The sequence below is a fragment of the Haliotis asinina genome, chromosome 14 (genome assembly GCF_037392515.1).
Source record: "Haliotis asinina isolate JCU_RB_2024 chromosome 14, JCU_Hal_asi_v2, whole genome shotgun sequence".
Taxonomy (NCBI): domain Eukaryota; kingdom Metazoa; phylum Mollusca; class Gastropoda; order Lepetellida; family Haliotidae; genus Haliotis; species Haliotis asinina.
In genome coordinates, this window is record NC_090293.1 from 48,870,964 (window position 1) to 48,889,281 (window position 18,318).

The 18,318-nt window shown below is 37.2% G+C and overlaps 1 protein-coding gene across 1 annotated transcript in view; it reads right to left on the reverse strand.

Annotated features, from left to right (window-relative positions):
* Positions 1-18,318, reverse strand: part of LOC137260909 (twitchin-like) — a 151,998-nt gene that overhangs the window by 108,034 nt on the left and 25,646 nt on the right. Inside the window, exons 3-5 of the mRNA XM_067798445.1 lie at positions 9,890-9,905; positions 2,252-2,400; positions 1,823-1,978 (exon numbers count right to left, since the gene is read on the reverse strand). Of these exons, the coding sequence (XP_067654546.1) occupies positions 1,823-1,978; positions 2,252-2,400; positions 9,890-9,905 (321 nt within the window). The remainder of the gene's footprint in view (positions 1-1,822; positions 1,979-2,251; positions 2,401-9,889; positions 9,906-18,318) is intronic.

Consider the following 18,318-nt stretch of genomic DNA (forward strand, 5'->3'; position numbering starts at 1 on the left):
TATCTATATCATCATCATCTTCTTCATCATCATCATCATCATCATCATCATCATCATCGTAGTTAATATACTTAAAAGATTCTACGGTTAAATCATTAAATGAAATATGTTTAAGAATAATATAATTTAACGACATCAGCCCTCACTCTCTAACCTGTGCTATGTCATATTACAGAACTAAATGACTGATTCCGATTTTTCTTGCACACAATTTCTTGATACTACGTTAACGGTTTCAAAGTATGTCTAAGTATACACGGTTTTAATGTTAGGAAACAACAAATAGAGAATTGTGAGAAAATGTTTGCTTCTGTGATACATTACTGATGTTTTTATCACAACACAGACTTCAGAAAACAAGGTAAAATTCTAAAGAAATAATCTCAACTAAAATATATACATTGTGTCTACCTAAACATCGAGAAAACACACACATTTGTATAAGAAACCAAGATTATTATCACTGAAGAAAATAAAAGATGTATGGCTAATCATACAAAAATACTCAAAGCAAATATTATTGCAAAATGTCAACAGCAGCTGGAAAATGTGAAAGAAAGAAACAAGGGAATTTGAATGAATAAATTTGCCACACAGTTCATTTGCATTTTTGTAGTATTATTTCTCAGCAAAATAATTGTCAGCAAGAAAAGAACATCTAAGCAATGAGATGAGAAATGCAATCTGCTACCAAGTGAATATAACGTGATGTTTTCAGTTGTGATAAATGATTCATATGGATTCGGTTCAAATAAATACACTTCCAAACATGTCCGAAGAGGATGGACCTAAACAAATTCATAAGTAAAACGAAATTATTAAAACATACTTCCTGTGATTGAATGATATATATTTCTGCACAGAATAACCAAATGGAATGACCATAAATCGAATAAAGTTTACATGTCCTTTGGTACACAGTTTAATTGCGTTTTGAAAATATTTAAAAAATAAAAAGACAGAAAATAACAGTATTACAGTTAAAGTTAATTTTATCCTAGGTCAGCCACAACATGATCTTTTAGTGATAAAAAGATGAAAATGAGTGTTAGTGTATTGTATGAAGCACTGTAGTAATAATATTTATCCACGTGGTGTAAGTCGAGTAGCGGGCACTCCACTACTTACCTGGTTTAAGATCTGAAATACATCAATCATGTGTTATGCAAAAGGAAGACTTAAGAATAAGGTTTGCCTTCTCTTGGCCATTCATTTTTATCAAAAACCGTAGACGTCATTTTAATTCTCTAAAGCGAATGAGTGGATATGGGTTGACGTAACCTTTTCTAATATTCCAGCAGCCTGAAGACAGTGGGCACCAAAAGTGTGAATGAGCGAGTATAGGATAACTTTTAGCAATATTTCAGTGAAGTCAGTGAAGAGGGCACCAACAGTGTTTAGGAGTGACTATGGGTGAGTATCAACATTCCTGCAATATCAAGTTCAGGGAACAAACGATAGTGTACCAATGTAGGGCAGCGACCCTTTGTCTTTTGCGTGACAAGTGAATACATTAACCACAAACCACTGTCACTAACCAATAAAGAACTCAGTGTCGATGGCCGAATACCTTTCTCTGTCCCAGGATCATAACAAGGATATGTTACCTAATGTTACAATGTATGTGTCCATTCTTGTATATCATTTAATTTCAACGTTAATCGTACAGTCCTGGTACGATTCTTGCTATATCACATGCATGTGCGTATGAAACCCTATCAAACAGTGATGATACAGGTTCAACACATCCTGCTTCGTTGTGTAATGAGTGAAACCTGTATCTAAAAAGATAATAATACAAAAGTGAAAAGTGACAACTTACTGTCAAAGTTAAGTCTAATAGTGGCATTGCTCTCGCCCAGTGCGTTTTTGGCTGTCACTTTGTAGTTTCCTGCATCTTGGGCCGACACTCCGTTGATCTCCAGTACAACAAAGTAGGTTTTCTTGTCTCTGGGCTGAGTCTTCAGATTGAAGCGGCCTAAAACAACAGTCACACAGCTTTTAACATCAGTCATATTATACAGTATCAGCTATGCGTGACAAAGACCAAAGTTACAAAGGTCATCAAAGCAAGTTTACCTGATTCAATATTCATGCAAAATGTCCTATTGTACTGAGCTGAATGTACGATTATGTCATATTTTCATAAACCAATCACAATCAGCCATCAAACCATCTGTCTCAGGAACATTTGTTCTTCATTGGAATCGTCTTATATACTATTGTGTTTATGTTTACGTGTAAAACCCACCCCCTTGTTGGATGGGCGTTGAATCCCTGAACCAACTGATAGCCGGGGCAGGGTCAGCTGTCAGAAGACACTCAAACAACAACTTCTGTCCATTGTTTTCCTGTCTTGTTACTGGCTTCTGGGTGAAGTTTGGAGCTATTCCTTCTTGTCTGCAATAGAAAATGTCTCAATTTGAAGCTCCTTGCAAAACACTGGTGCTTTGGATTCAGAAGAGACGTTTATTTGTTTAAATATACATACATTTCTTCTTATAAGTTGCTGTGGCTGTTTTGTTGGCTTTTATCTTATTTAGCCGTTTAAAATTCAATCTCTAAGATACCAATATTTTCCCTTTTTTGCTTTTCATGAACCAGTTCGAAGAAGTAGAATATTTTCATAAAATATTAAATTGCACTTTCATAGAGAAAACATATTTATGATCAAAACCTGTTTACATCAAATAAACAAAGGAAATTATTAATTATTTTTGAATTCGTTAATGGATTTGGAAACAATACACTGATAAGAAACAAATAGCTTTTGTAATAAATACGTCCATCAATCGTTGCCAACAATTATTTCAATCATGTGAAAAACAATGATCTTGTTTACGTTCCTCTTTCTTCTCTAGACGCTGGCTCAGACTAAAGAATCCCTAATTCCTACGCAGATTCTCCTATTCTAAAAGCACCCCCTAATGAGATCTCCAACTGTCGTCTTCTTACTCATGAAAAGTACTCACACTTCATGTCTTATCACCCTGTGTGAAATTACAGCTGGGAACGTCTACGTTTGAAATCCCAATAGGTAACCAACACACAATCACGCGAAAAACCCAACACTGAAGAATGTACACAGACAAAAACATAATTTTCGGAAAGAAATGTTGTTTTACATTGTGGGGTCTAGATAAGATGAGCCGGGAGATATCCCTTCACTGAACATATGTAAACTTGTTTTCTTGTATGTTCTGGAAGGCCAACATGACTGGGTGAGCACCTGGCGCTTTGATGTTGAAAGAGGGAGGGTGGTGGAAGATTGAAATGGTAGTGGTCGGGGATTAGTTAGAGTAAAGATGATGAATGATGCTAGTGGGAAGAATCTAAGGGACAGACGAGAAACATGGGAATTGGGGTTTATGAGACAGGAAGACTGATCCTGGTTGATAATGATCAAATTGTTTGAAGGTGGAAGATGTGAATCATTATATATTTTAATTTGTGCTGAAGGGTGACTCCACATCAACAGACATACACCCTGTACATATAGTTGGTCAATCGTCTGGCAACAAAACGTCAGCCCTCTCGGACTCACTGGTATCTAGGAACTGAAAAGACTGCTTTTGCAAGGAACCTATTTAACTTAGGGTGGAGGTTTGCCCAATTGCAATTTTCAACAATTAAGGGTCAAGCCGCATCAAAATTTTAGTGACCATCAAACCTGAGAGCTTTCATCCAAACCAATTGAAACGATGTATTCTTCACATTTCTCAACCAAAGTAATCACGCTTCCGTCCATGAAACGGAAAGAAATATTTCTTTCTACCGAAAACATTTACTCTGTGTGAAGATCATGGTCAACATGAAACACCCATAGCAAGCATTCATCGACCGTAACTGATCCCGTGTAAGGATGAAGACCTTCTCAGAAGGTGTCAGGTCCCAAAGTTTATCCTTTACTCGTCAAAGTGAGAGCCAGTATCATATGCCAGAATGTTAACTATATACAGAAACAAGACCTGGTCTGAGTCCTAGGAATTCCAAGAGCGAGTTGAAGGTACACTGTGCCCTGTGGGCAGGACCTCGACTTTGGCCAGTGTTTGACCATGATATACACGAGTGCAAGTTACCTCCAGCAGGTGGCCAATATTCTAGACATCCGGCCTTGGGCTCCTTGCTGTGCAGCATTTCAAATATATCTTTGAAATTTATGTTATAGTGAACCGATTTATATTGCATATTGCCATAATGGAATAAGCTCTGGTTCTGTCAATGCTGTTGCCTGTTTTTTTCAAACGTTTGGTTCCATTTCATATGTTCGTAGACCTGTATTCCAATACTCTAACACTGTGAATTTGGACGTCAGGATGAAATGTTGAAACACAACGATTACTAACCTTCGTATATTAAATGTATGCGGTGGCACAAGAATTTGAAAGGCTTATATTCAGCATGTCAGCCATGTGTTTAAGATGACATCTGGATATAAAAAGTCGACTTGCTGTAAGCAGTAACATTAATTTATGATAGATGACATCAGGATTTGAAGGACTGACTTGTAAACAACACTGTCAGTCATGTGTCAAAGGATTTAAAGGATCGACTTGCAGTAAGCACTGACATAAGTTTACATTAGATGAGATCAGGGTTTGACAGACTGACTTACAATAAACACGAAAACTAATTTGCACATAATCATTAAGATGGCATCATTTCGATTGGAAAGAACGACTCGCATTAAGCAGTTAGTGAGTGTTGAAGGATGACTTGGCGTTGAAGGCTTGACTCGCATTGAGCACTTGCACTGGAAAAGTGCCACAGCAGATGTAATTTAATTTCAGATCATTTATTTACCTTCAGACAGGTGTTTGACATTAAACCAACAACTACTGTTTTAATTAAGTTATCTGTGAAGCAAATGGCGAAACTGTCACTCGGATGTTGTTTGTGAATTTTGTTTCAATGACTAGATAAATAAATTCGATGTTGCTGTTGCTACAAGTTGTCTTGAAAAACATTATGATGGCATGTACGTGATGGGATCTGGACGCTATCTCTTCCAGCAGGCATGACTGCCCGCTATTGAATTGGTTTAAATTTAAACCTTCCTTTGGTAATTTACATCAATACTACATCTGAGTGTTCTTGTAATCAATTCTAGTGTTTAGGCAGTTCAGTGGGTAAGCGCCACTCTCAAATTCAGTTTAGATTCCAAGGTATGTGCAGGGAACATTAGAGATGTTAAGGTGGTGGTGCTGATTGAAGCACTGAGTAAAATGACTAAACGAAATCACAATATTAAGATTTTGAAATTACGTTTCTTTTTCTTTCTGTTCAGTCATACTGTCATGGTACATTTTCCAACGAAATATGCTTAATTATTGACGAAATCTTTACTGTAATCCTGCCGTACGTCTCAACTTATTTATCTCTTTATTTGTTTGTTTGTTGTTGTTTTTTAACATTGACAGTACTCCTCTTATAACGGTTGTCTGTACATAGTCCAGTGCTTATCATGATCTTGGGATGTAGCTGGGAAAGAATGATATCCCCCATGTCACCAAGTCTGGCCTGATTCTGTTAGTCGCACTCTTTATTCATCTGTATCTAGTCTTTCAAGTTTGTCTTTCAAAAACAGGTCAAAATATAGGAAAAGGAATGCTGTTCGTGAGTCCACGAATAGATTTATTAAAAATGCCCACAGAGGAATTATCCTTAATCAGTTTCAAAGGTTGTTTGTTTGTATAAACCGTTCCAACCCATGATATTTTAAACTTCTCTTTACAATCACATCAAGTAAATTAGACAATCTTGGCATCATGCGAAATAGACTTGAAAACTGATATAATTACATGCAGTGGGTGTGGCATATACGTCCATGTACCCCGCAGCTAGGCAGACGTGATGTCTATTAAAACAAACCATATATCACTTTTGGGGGGTTAATAGCTTTCATTCGGCGATATCACTCATATTTACAAGATGACCATACAACTTGGGTGATAAGATATTGTAGGACCCCTGCCGACACCCACGTTACCCCCCAGCCCCAACCCATGACATTGACAGAGGGGGTCTGTATCTGAGGCAACAGCACATGCTGCTCTCTATAGTGTTGGGATTGTCTGAAGGGGGCGGTTGATTCACAGACAGGTGCTTATGCCGTGATAAAACCTGTTACCATTGATAACACTGATAACTGATAATACGTGTCACTGTCAGATCCTTGACTTACTTGAGAACTGGCTCATTCAGTGATGTTGATAGCATTTATATGTTTCAGGGATTAAACTAAGACATATTTTGAAGAGCGTATAGTAATCTCCGTTTATATCGAACATGCTTATGAAGTATATTCCATTCCATTTTAACAACGTAAACTGAAGGATATATCGAATTGTTTTCGGTCCCTGCCACATGTACATGTATGTCTATGTCGAAACATGCATATACCTATAAAGCATTACCGTTATGTCGAACTGACAGATATATCGAACTGTTTTCAGTCCCTGTCACTTGTATATCTATGTGGATATATACCTTTACCTATCTATCTACAAGAACTACGGATATGCCGAACTAAAATGAGTGGTCCAGCTTAGTTCGTTATAACCAGTTTACTACATACACACATGCATATCTCGAACATTTTCTTTCCGCATGTATAATTAGCATTAATGTTGTATGAAACCCATACACACAGATATTTTACTAAACGTGTGATGCAAATGCAAAGAGATAAACTGTTCTTCTCTCAGATCTTATGACAGCAACAGTAGAACGTATTTTGGTTGGTTCTTACAAGTTTTGTGGAAATAATTCGAAGCAAACAGGATCAACAAAAACATATTATTTTTCATTTCCCATCTGGAGAACACGCAGTAAAACCATATGGGCATATTTAGGGAGGGAACTAACTGGATATTGCATACCAGTAAAGTTAAAGAAGAGTTTACGTGTCACGTGACCTTGGTGTCCGCGAAGTAAAAACCCATTTCCTGTAATATAAGAACCGAACACATGTTTTACAATTTCTCGCCTGTCGATCAAAATGTGAAAAACGTACTTGAACTGCTTATGCACATAACCTTAAGATTTTGTTTGAAAATCCTGTTAATATTCATGTTATTTTGTTTCTTTGCATTCGTGTCTTCAGGACTGTACAACTGTGCCGTACCATCAGTTGATGTGTATATTTGCTGCTTATATTTGTTTTTTGCTATCGTATGCATTCCTGTCACATTACGTCAGTAATCTTCTTGGCCGTATGGTGTTGTGAATATGTATACCTTGCTTTATACACGCCCATGTACTTCCGTAATATTAGACTTCAGTGTTATCCCCCGGGTGTTTTTCTTACGTTCACCCGCTTCATAATAGGTGGTGTTCACCACTTAATGTCATGTAAATACCTGTCTCCTTATTGTCATGTAAAGTTGGTCTACTTAATGTCATGTAAATATCGGCCCCCTTAATGCCATGTAAAGTTGGTCCACTTGATGTAATGTTAAGGTTGGTCCACTTAATGTTATGTAAATATTGCCCCCCAATGCCATGCATAAGTTGGCTCTCCTTAACGGCATATAAATGTTGGTCCATATAATCCCGTAAAGATATTCAGCCAATTAATGTAATACTAATATTCACATTCTCAGATAATATTCCTCGAGTTAATGATCAAAGGTTCAAAGATTCATTGGTTTGATGGTACATTAATGTCCCACCACTCAACGTTATGCTTATATTAGCCCCATGACGTTATATGGCTATTGTCTTACCAGATGTTCTTAAATTATTTACCCACTAATACTACCAACGCAATGCTACGCTAATGATAATCCTATTTCTTTACTCGCATTTACCCATTTAATCCTAAGCCAACATCAATCCACTTAATGTTACGGCAATATTCACCCACTCACATGTATGATCACATTTCTCCTCTCAACGTTATGCCAATATTCAACCACTCGATGCTGGGCTCATATTCCTTTTAATGTTGTACTGATATCCACCTACTTTATGATGCCGGTATATCCGTCCATTTAATGTTAATTCACCCACTCCATGCTATGATAATAGTCACCCACTTCAAGTCGTGGTAATATTCACCCACTTCAAGTCGTGGTAATATTCACCCACTTCAAGTCGTGGTAATATTCACCCACTTCATATTCTGCTAATATTCACCATCTTCAGTCCTGCTAATATTCACCCTCATGTTTTGTTAATATTCACCATCTTCAGTCCTCCTAATATTCACCCTCATGTTTTGTTAATATTCACCACTTCAAGTCCGGCTATTATTCACCATCTTCGTGCCATATTAATATTCTCAATCTTCAGTCCTAAAAATGTTCACCATCTTCATGTTATTTTAGTATTCACTATTTCAACTCCAGCAAATATTCACCGTCTTCATGTTATGCTAATATTCATCGTTTCGTGCTCCGTTAATAGTCACCCATATGATATGCTGATAGTCACCTACTTATTCACCCATCCGGTTAATCATATGCTTATATTCATCTACTTAACAGAATGCATATGTGCATTCCCTTATTCATGTGACAAAAATAACTGCAGGTATGAAAACCCCTCTGATAATTTGCGATACTGTGCACATAACCCACCGAACTAACCATGCTCCAAGTAAGTACACTGATCTCATCAATTCTCATTAATTGATCCCTCCAACACCTTCATATAACATAAACTTTATGTTCCGTCACAATACATCACACCTTCACTTAAGACATATTACAGGCCAAACCTGTGTGGTTAGGCGACACCTACAATCAACACATTTCATGTGCAGCGTTCAACCCCTGCTGAGGTGTGAGCGACATCTACAACAACTGCACCTGGTAAATGCACAGAGAGCGAGCTCAGCTGTGGAGCAATTACCCTACCTCTTTCCCCTCGTTGCAAGCCTCGCTCCTGCACCCAGACAGTGAGACCCGCTTACCGTAGAAGGGAAGGTGATACGCGATAGTACAGCGCACAGGCTGTCTATTGCCCGCGCACCTCGGCAAAAGCACATAATCAGCACGGGATTACTGAGGCATAATCACCACTTCAACTTAAGACCGGTAGCTTTTTGTGGGTAGAAAAAATCTAAAACTGTAGATACCAAGGACTTTCTGGTGAAGGAAGTGTAAGATGATATGCATCGAGATGCAAGCAGTGGAGTTTGCTTTAAAAGTTAAAAAAAAACGTGTTAAAACTCTCATAATCTTTCAAATATCCGACTACATTGACAAAATACCGTTTTTGTGTTTCAGGTGATATTGGTTTGTTCAGATAACAGTTCGTGCCGGATATGTGCTCATATATGTTCATTTTTTCTCTCTCCAGCGATGACCTTTCTAGAAGTCTTTGGGATGGCCCCTCGTATGAAACAAACACTGTTTTTCTTGTATTACATCCAATCAAAATGGACTGTAAGCGTATGTTATGTGCTGGGCGAGGAGTAGGGGGTCAGTTCATAACAGGTGCAGAACATATTGACCTAAGGACTCCCTGGGTTCGTCTTCGCTAAATACCTTCACAACCATCTATAGGGGAACGAATATAAGACATCAGCCGAGATGAACACCGACGACATATATACATGTGGATTTCATTCTGCATCTCACCTTTATGCACAGACAAATGCGCAATGTTATTCTCATCAGCTGAAACACTGCATGTACGCATGAGGAACATAGACCCTCGGGATAATTCTCAGAAAGCAATATACACAAGCCGTACGCAGTAATTGTATGAAAGTTGGCCGAGGGACTGGTTGATGTAAGGGCAATAACGAATGTCATATGATGTCACAAACATGAAAGTGGTAAAGTGGGAGGGAAAAGAACCAAACGTTTTTAATTAAGACGGGTTTTATGATAACCGCCGGCAACTATCTAAAGAAATAAGAAGAGTGAAAAAAACTTACTGTTTTTGCTGACCAGCTGAAAAAGACAAAAATACAGTTTTAGTAAAATCCACAAAATTCTGATTTTTCTGACGTAAAATGCCATTTCACATAAACACAAACACATCCAGGAAACATGGAAAGAACTTGGTGTCTTATTACATAACGCTGCTCTCTAATGCTTCTATCATCGTGTAATTCAGCAATTATCACGTATGCTTTTGCTCAAAAGGGAAGAAGAGCCATAACTCATCGCCATGCTGTCTGAATTTCCAGTACATAATCTAAACTGTCAAATGGAGGGATAAACCCTAAGTGTGAAAATATATTGCAGTTTAAATGCAGAAATGCATTGCAGTGTAAGTGATTGAACGCCCCCACCTGTTTCAAAGATCAGTTTTACTTATATATGTTGCAAAGACAAGGTTCCACAAGAATTCTCTCAAGTTATGGCTATTTTACTTATATATGTTGCAAAGACAAGGTTCCACAAGAATTCTCTCAAGTTATGGTTATTTTACTTATATATGTTGCAAAGACAAGGTTCCACAAGAATTGTCTCAAGTTATGGTTATTTTACTTATATATGTTGCAAAGACAAGGTTCCACAAGAATTCTCTCAAGTTATGGTTATTTTACTTATATATGTTGCAAAGACAAGGTTCCGCAAGAATTTTCTCAAGTTATGGTTATTTTACTTATATATGTTGCAAAGACAAGGTTCCACAAGAATTTTCTCAAGTTATGGTTATTTTACATATATATGTTGCAAAGGCAAGGTTCCACAAGAATTCTCTCAAGTTATGGCTATTTTACTTATATATGTTGCAAAGACAAGGTTCCGCAAGAATTCTCTCAAGTTATGGTTATTTTACTTATATATGTTGCAAAGGCAAGGTTCCGCAAGAATTCTCTCAAGTTATGGTTATTTTACTTATATATGTTGCAAAGGCAAGGTTCCGCAAGAATTCTCTCAAGTTATGGCTATTTTACTTATATATGTTGCAAAGACAAGGTTCTGCAAGAATTCTCTCAAGTTATGGCTATTTTACTTATATATGTTGCAAAGACAAGGTTCCACAAGAATTTTCTCAAGTTATGGTTATTTTACTTATATATGTTGCAAAGGCAAGGTTCCGCAAGAATTCTCTCAAGTTATGGTTATTTTACTTATATATGTTGCAAAGGCAAGGTTCCGCAAGAATTCTCTCAAGTTATGGCTATTTTACTTATATATGTTGCAAAGACAAGGTTCCGCAAGAATTCTCTCAAGTTATGGCTATTTTACTTATATATGTTGCAAAGACAAGGTTCCGCAAGAATTCTCTCAAGTTATGGTTATTTTACTTATATATGTTGCAAAGACAAGGTTCCACAAGAATTTTCTCAAGTTATGGCTATTTTACTTATATATGTTGCAAAGACAAGGTTCCACAAGAATTCTCTCAAGTTATGGTTATTTTACTTATATATGTTGCAAAGACAAGGTTCCACAAGAATTTTCTCAAGTTATGGCTATTTTACTTATATATGTTGCAAAGACAAGGTTCCACAAGAATTTTCTCAAGTTATGGTTATTTTACTTATATATGTTGCAAAGACAAGGTTCCACAAGAATTCTCTCAAGTTATGGCTATTTTACTTATATATGTTGCAAAGACAAGGTTCCACAAGAATTTTCTCAAGTTATGGCTATTTTACTTATATATGTTGCAAAGACAAGGTTCCATAAGAATTCTCTCAAGTTATGGCTATTTTACTTATATATGTTGCAAAGGCAAGGTTCCGCAAGAATTCTCTCAAGTTATGGCTATTTTACTTATATATGTTGAAAGACAAGGTTCCGCAAGAATTCTCTCAAGTTATGGTTATTTTACTTATATATGTTGCAAAGACAAGGTTCCGCAAGAATTCTCTCAAGTTATGGCTATTTTACTTATATATGTTGCAAAGGCAAGGTTCCACAAGAATTCTCTCAAGGTATGGTTATTTTACTTATATATGTTGCAAAGGCAAGGTTCCACAAGAATTTTCTCAAGTTATGGTTATTTTACTTATATATGTTGCAAAGGCAAGGTTCCACAAGAATTCTCTCAAGTTATGGCTATTTTACTTATATATGTTGCAAAGACAAGGTTCCGCAAGAATTCTCTCAAGTTATGGTTATTTTACTTATATATGTTGCAAAGACAAGGTTCCACAAGAATTTTCTCAAGTTATGGCTATTTTACTTATATATGTTGCAAAGACAAGGTTCCGCAAGAATTCTCTCAAGGTATGGTTATTTTACTTATATATGTTGCAAAGGCAAGGTTCCGCAAGAATTCTCTCAAGTTATGGCTATTTTACTTATATATGTTGCAAAGACAAGGTTCCACAAGAATTCTCTCAAGTTATGGTTATTTTACTTATATATGTTGCAAAGACAAGGTTCCATAAGAATTCTCTCAAGTTATGGCTATTTTACTTATATATGTTGCAAAGACAAGGTTCCACAAGAATTTTCTCAAGTTATGGTTATTTTACTTATATATGTTGCAAAGACAAGGTTCCACAAGAATTCTCTCAAGTTATGGCTATTTTACTTATATATGTTGCAAAGACAAGGTTCCACAAGAATTTTCTCAAGTTATGGCTATTTTACTTATATATGTTGCAAATGCAAGGTTCCGCAAGAATTCTCTCAAGTTATGGCTATTTTACTTATATATGTTGCAAAGACAAGGTTCCACAAGAATTCTCTCAAGTTATGGCTATTTTACTTATATATGTTGCAAAGACAAGGTTCCACAAGAATTTTCTCAAGTTATGGTTATTTTACTTATATATGTTGCAAAGACAAGGTTCCGCAAGAATTTTCTCAAGTTATGGTTATTTTACTTATATATGTTGCAAAGACAAGGTTCCGCAAGAATTCTCTCAAGGTATGGTTATTTTACTTATATATGTTGCAAAGACAAGGTTCCACAAGAATTCTCTCAAGTTATGGTTATTTTACTTATATATGTTGCAAAGACAAGGTTCCACAAGAATTTTCTCAAGTTATGGTTATTTTACTTATATATGTTGCAAAGACAAGGTTCCGCAAGAATTCTCTCAAGTTATGGTTATTTTACTTATATATGTTGCAAAGACAAGGTTCCACAAGAATTCTCTCAAGTTATGGCTATTTTACTTATATATGTTGCAAAGACAAGGTTCCACAAGAATTCTCTCAAGTTATGGTTATTTTACTTATATATGTTGCAAAGACAAGGTTCCACAAGAATTCTCTCAAGTTATGGCTATTTTACTTATATATGTTGCAAAGACAAGGTTCCACAAGAATTCTCTCAAGTTATGGTTATTTTACTTATATATGTTGCAAAGACAAGGTTCCACAAGAATTCTCTCAAGTTATGGCTATTTTACTTATATATGTTGCAAAGACAAGGTTCCGCAAGGATTTTCTCGAGTTATGGTTATTGTGATTTGAGGTTTGGCATTTATGGCAAGCGTTCGGGTTTAATTCCTCCGGGATACAGTTGTTCGTTCTTTTTGTATTGTAATGATCTCTTTAACTCGATGACAACGATTTATCACGTGTACTTTATGTACACACGTTGTATCTAACACGTGTTGGGAAATTCTTACACTCTAATATTCAGATGAAGAATAAGTGAGTTTAGTTTTACGCCGTTTATGGCAATGTTCCAGCCCGATCATAGCTGGGGACACCACTAAGCAGTTTCACACACTGCATCCATATTGGGAATCGAACAAGGGTCATCGGCGTGATGAGCGATGGTTTTAAGCACATGGATAACCCATGTCCCTTGAAAATGCACCAAAGCCACATTTCAAACGAAAAAACATTTAAGAAAAATCATAATTTTCTTTAGTCATTGAAGACTGAATCGAAATTATACAAATAATATCACTTTAACCCATATTAACACAAAGTAAATTTCGAGGCCATAGACCAGACTGTTGAGATCTTTGGCTCCAAGACTAAGGGTTAACCTCATAGTTTGAGTATAAATGCCTATAGTGTTCTGGAAACCCTCAAGCGGTTAGTGTAAATACACTAAGTGTACTGCAGAGCTCTGTATCCTGTCAGAAGAACAGGTGCCCCTTTAAACAATGTGTACTTTTCACTAACAATTGAGTTTTCATGGATGCGGTTTGTTTATTCATCCGACTGAGATACTCTGCAAGATGAGACGGTACGTTTCTTCCGCGTACTTGGCATTGCGCAACAGGTGCCCGTAAGATGTTTTTTTAATAATTACACATGTGGTAGACCTTTGATTTCCAATTTGGAAGCGAATTCATATTTTAGATGCAATTGTCTTTCTGCAATCACCTATTCTGAGATAAGATATTTAGTAAGCAATGCATTCAAAATGAAGTAGATTACCTAACAATGCTACCCATGGGTGTGTGTCGGTTACCAAAGTTTATATTTCATGCTCTAGCAGGCGCGTTGGAATTGAATATACGAGTATATATCACAAATAATTTTAAAGGAATATACCTGGAAGTAAGAAAAACACAATAAATTACTTTAACGAAAATACATTTTACAGTAAAGTAAGTTTCGAACGTTTTTATTTAGCCATCCAATTTCGTATTTCTGTTGTCACGTGCGTCGGAAATTCGTTAAATATATTTTCACAACGGAAGATCTAAAGATCTCGTTCCAGAGTAAGCAGATAATGCCGTTCACAAGTACTTGAAGTGCACATCTACACCTGTACTTTAGGGAGCGGGTTCTTCAGCAATACATCACCAGCTGGGGATGAGGACTTCCGAAATGGACATAAATAATGCACCCTTTTCGGAATCGAACCTGAATGTTCTGTTGTGAGCGAACGCGTCATCCACTGTGCTACCACTCTACACAAATACTACAGGGACTGTAGTATGGGTGTAATGACAACACAGAAATACTGTCATCATTTATCAGCGAAGGGTCAGTGTATATGGGTGGTGGGCCATGGTGCCATCTATCTTCCTGTCGGGAGAAACGCCGCAAAGATAACGTTCAGTTCAAGCTCCTACACATGGTCGAAACATCATCATAAATAACAGCAGCACGGAGTTTGACACTGCGCGGAGCTTGTCCTAAAATCCACTTGCCAATCCGTTTGAGAATTCAAGCTATGTACGAGGTTGTTCTTGGGCTATCGTTACAAAGATTTATCGAGAAGTCTAGGTGGGCCTGCAACACTGCTTTCTCCGATACACGTTTATCAAAGGCCTCCAGATTTCACTGAGTGGCTGAACGTGTAAAAGGATCGCTTGTCATCAAAGATTTACTCTTGAGCCGTATAAAATATTTTACTTTCGCGCGAGGCAAACGTCCTGTGCGGCATGTGCACATATAATCACCACGTTACGGGACACTAGTAAACAGTTCTCTAATATTACATACACCGGCACATGTTTGTGTAGTTGAAGATAATTAGGATGTCGAAGAATATCTGGCACTTATTAAACTGTGACGTCTTTTTGAATTTGAAGGCCTTGAGCTAACGTTACGAGACTCATTATTTAAAGGTGAATTAGACAGTGCCAAGGATCAGTTTCTAACTCAGACCTATTTGTATTGACAGTAATTCTCATCATTACAATCAGAGGTCTTACAATAGTTCTTTGAAGGGAATATTGAAGTGATGAATATAAGTCAAAGATGCTGTTGGATAATAATGTCTTTATCTGAGTCGCGAGTGTACATAATCATGAATTCTCTTAGAGCATGGGTTCAAGATGTTTACATTTGTGCTTTAAGATTATGGTTACGATCAGCTAATTATATTATTTCCAGGTCGTGTTTCAGAAAATTAAGGCATCCATCCATCCATTAATTCATCCATCCATCCTTCCATCCATCCATCCATTAATTCATCCATCTACCCACCCATCCACCCATCCAACCATCCATCCATTAATTCATTTCCATCAGTCCACGACATTTGTAACATACCATGTTTCAGCGGGGTGATCGCATTTAGCAAATCGTGTTACAAAGGTTTGTTTCACAAGTAACCAAGGCCAAAGTATTCATCAGAAACAAACAGATTTACAAACGTGTTTCAGTCCTCTTGAAGACAAAGGGAACTAAGGTTGTGACATGATTGCATTTCACATTTTGACGGGTGTTACTGGTGAATATTTCATCAGCACATGCTTAGGTTAAGGTAAGAAACTTAAGTTGGAATCTACTTGGAAGTGTTTTATTCATGATACAAAGACGGCGCATATATATTTATTAAAGGAGAACCCACACGACTGTGGTCAGCAGCTTCAAATCACAGCCAGATTTTCAACCAAACGCAGCAGGTGCTCGGTACATCACTTAACTGGTTACGATCCTCTTTCATCCATACACTTCAAAACATATGCCCCAAGACTCCTAAAGCAGCTAAGTACTTAAGTCCCATTGCAAGTTTAAAGATTCGAAAGCCTGCCGTCTTCAAGGGTCGACAGTATCTGAACCAATTAACCTGTGGGAGTACAAAACCAGTCTGGTCAAGGATACGGGTCTATTGAATAACGGTATGGGTATCCTAGTTCGTCGATGGCCTTGATACTGCGCGCACTTGTCTTGGCAAGAAATCCTGCTTGATTTCATTCATTTGGATCTTTCATCGCCTGTATCTTTTGGAATATGTACAATAAATATCGAAAGATTAATTCTGTCAACATGTCATGAAAATGATCGGGAGGGACGATCTGAATCTTGCTAATGCTCAGTATCAAAACTCTTCGGGCTTTTTTTGCCAAGGCAAAAGATTGGTTAATCACTTCGCTTAGCACTTTGGCTACTTGCAGCGTTGATAACGTGTCCTTCACACCATATACAACACGGCTGCACACCTATCCACAACGATGTGCAAGCTCATAATTCCATACTGGGCGTGGTGTGTGTTTATATATCCACGAGTAAACACGGTTCAATTATTCAATAAACCTGCTCCGAGGGACTAAATTGCTGTTTATTATGAAGGGCAAGGTTGACGAAACATAAAAATATGCTTTCTGTTACGTCAGGTTCCTATAAAACTGCGCCATAACCGTGGCAGACGGCTTCCGGTTAAAAACACCCTACCAGAGCCGACAGACGATACTAAAAACAATTCGCGATAGGAATTTGTGCAGCGTCGTAAAAAATACAGCTGTTGTTGGCTGGCAATGGGCCAAATTATCATGTATATAATGTTTTTAACCCTTCAGGAATAACGTCAGATAACGCAGTCTTGCAATTACCATGATAGATATCTCTCTGTCATATTTGGCGGTATTGCGTGGCGCGATAACACAGATGGGCAGTGAATCGAATTTAATCATTTGATTCATTTCCGGTGAACGGGAGTCGCCATTGCCCGCTGATTATTCCAGCTTGCTCGAGAAAACTTGACGTTTTTCTGTTTATGTGACCCAAGGGGCGTTCCACAAAGCGATCTGACGCTAAGGCGTTCGTAACTCTTTTACCTAATACTGACTTGCGATAGTCGTAAGATGCTTCGTGCAATGAGCCCAGCACATATACCAGACGCCTATCACCCGATACATCTCACGCGAAACACTGGCGCTGTTTTTGTATGAGACATTACGTAAAGCCTTGACGACGTTCCATACACCATCACAGATTGCAGCACATCCCCATTTGAGTTGATTGTAATACTGTCTGGTAAATATGGGATACCACCAAAACTGAGATAAACAGTCCGTAATTTCGTAAAACCCTATTTACTGCGGTACTGCTCCCTGTTAACACTAAAACTTAATGCGATCTATGAGCCGAAAGTGATTTATTCAGTTTTAGTTTTGTAATACTTTCTGGTAAATATAGGATACCACTAAGACTGGAAAAAACAGTCCGCAATTTCGTAAAACTCTATTTAATGCGGTACTGCTCCCGGTTAACGCTAAGACTTACTGCGATCGATGAGCCGAATGTGATTTAGTTTTTTTTTTGTTCCTACATTTGTCCACTAACTACACTAAACTACAGTAATAACTATTTGTCTTGATCACTGATAATAATACCCATCCCTTCTTATTTCAGGCTGAGCATTGCAGAGCTATACGGAATAGCATACTAAGAAGAGAAGTCAATTCAGAGTAAACGCCATTGGCATAAATATATCATTGTTGATATTTCATGAATTTCTGTCTCTTTCACGACAAGACTAATTTCTTTGAAACGGATGCGGATCAAGTATACTGACAGCAAAAAGAAATGCAATTTTCGAAACAATGAAAAATGAAAATCTTAGAAGTAAGCGTTCATGTTTATGTCTTCTGTTTAAACACTTGAGAAAAAGCCAGAGTTGCGTTTTTTGCTGTTCAGGATATTTCAGTTTTTATATATACATATCAGTACACATGTGTTCATGAATATGTATAGGATGTGATGACACCAAGTGTTCGTGAAAAGATCAATGTATCCTTTTCAAAGACGT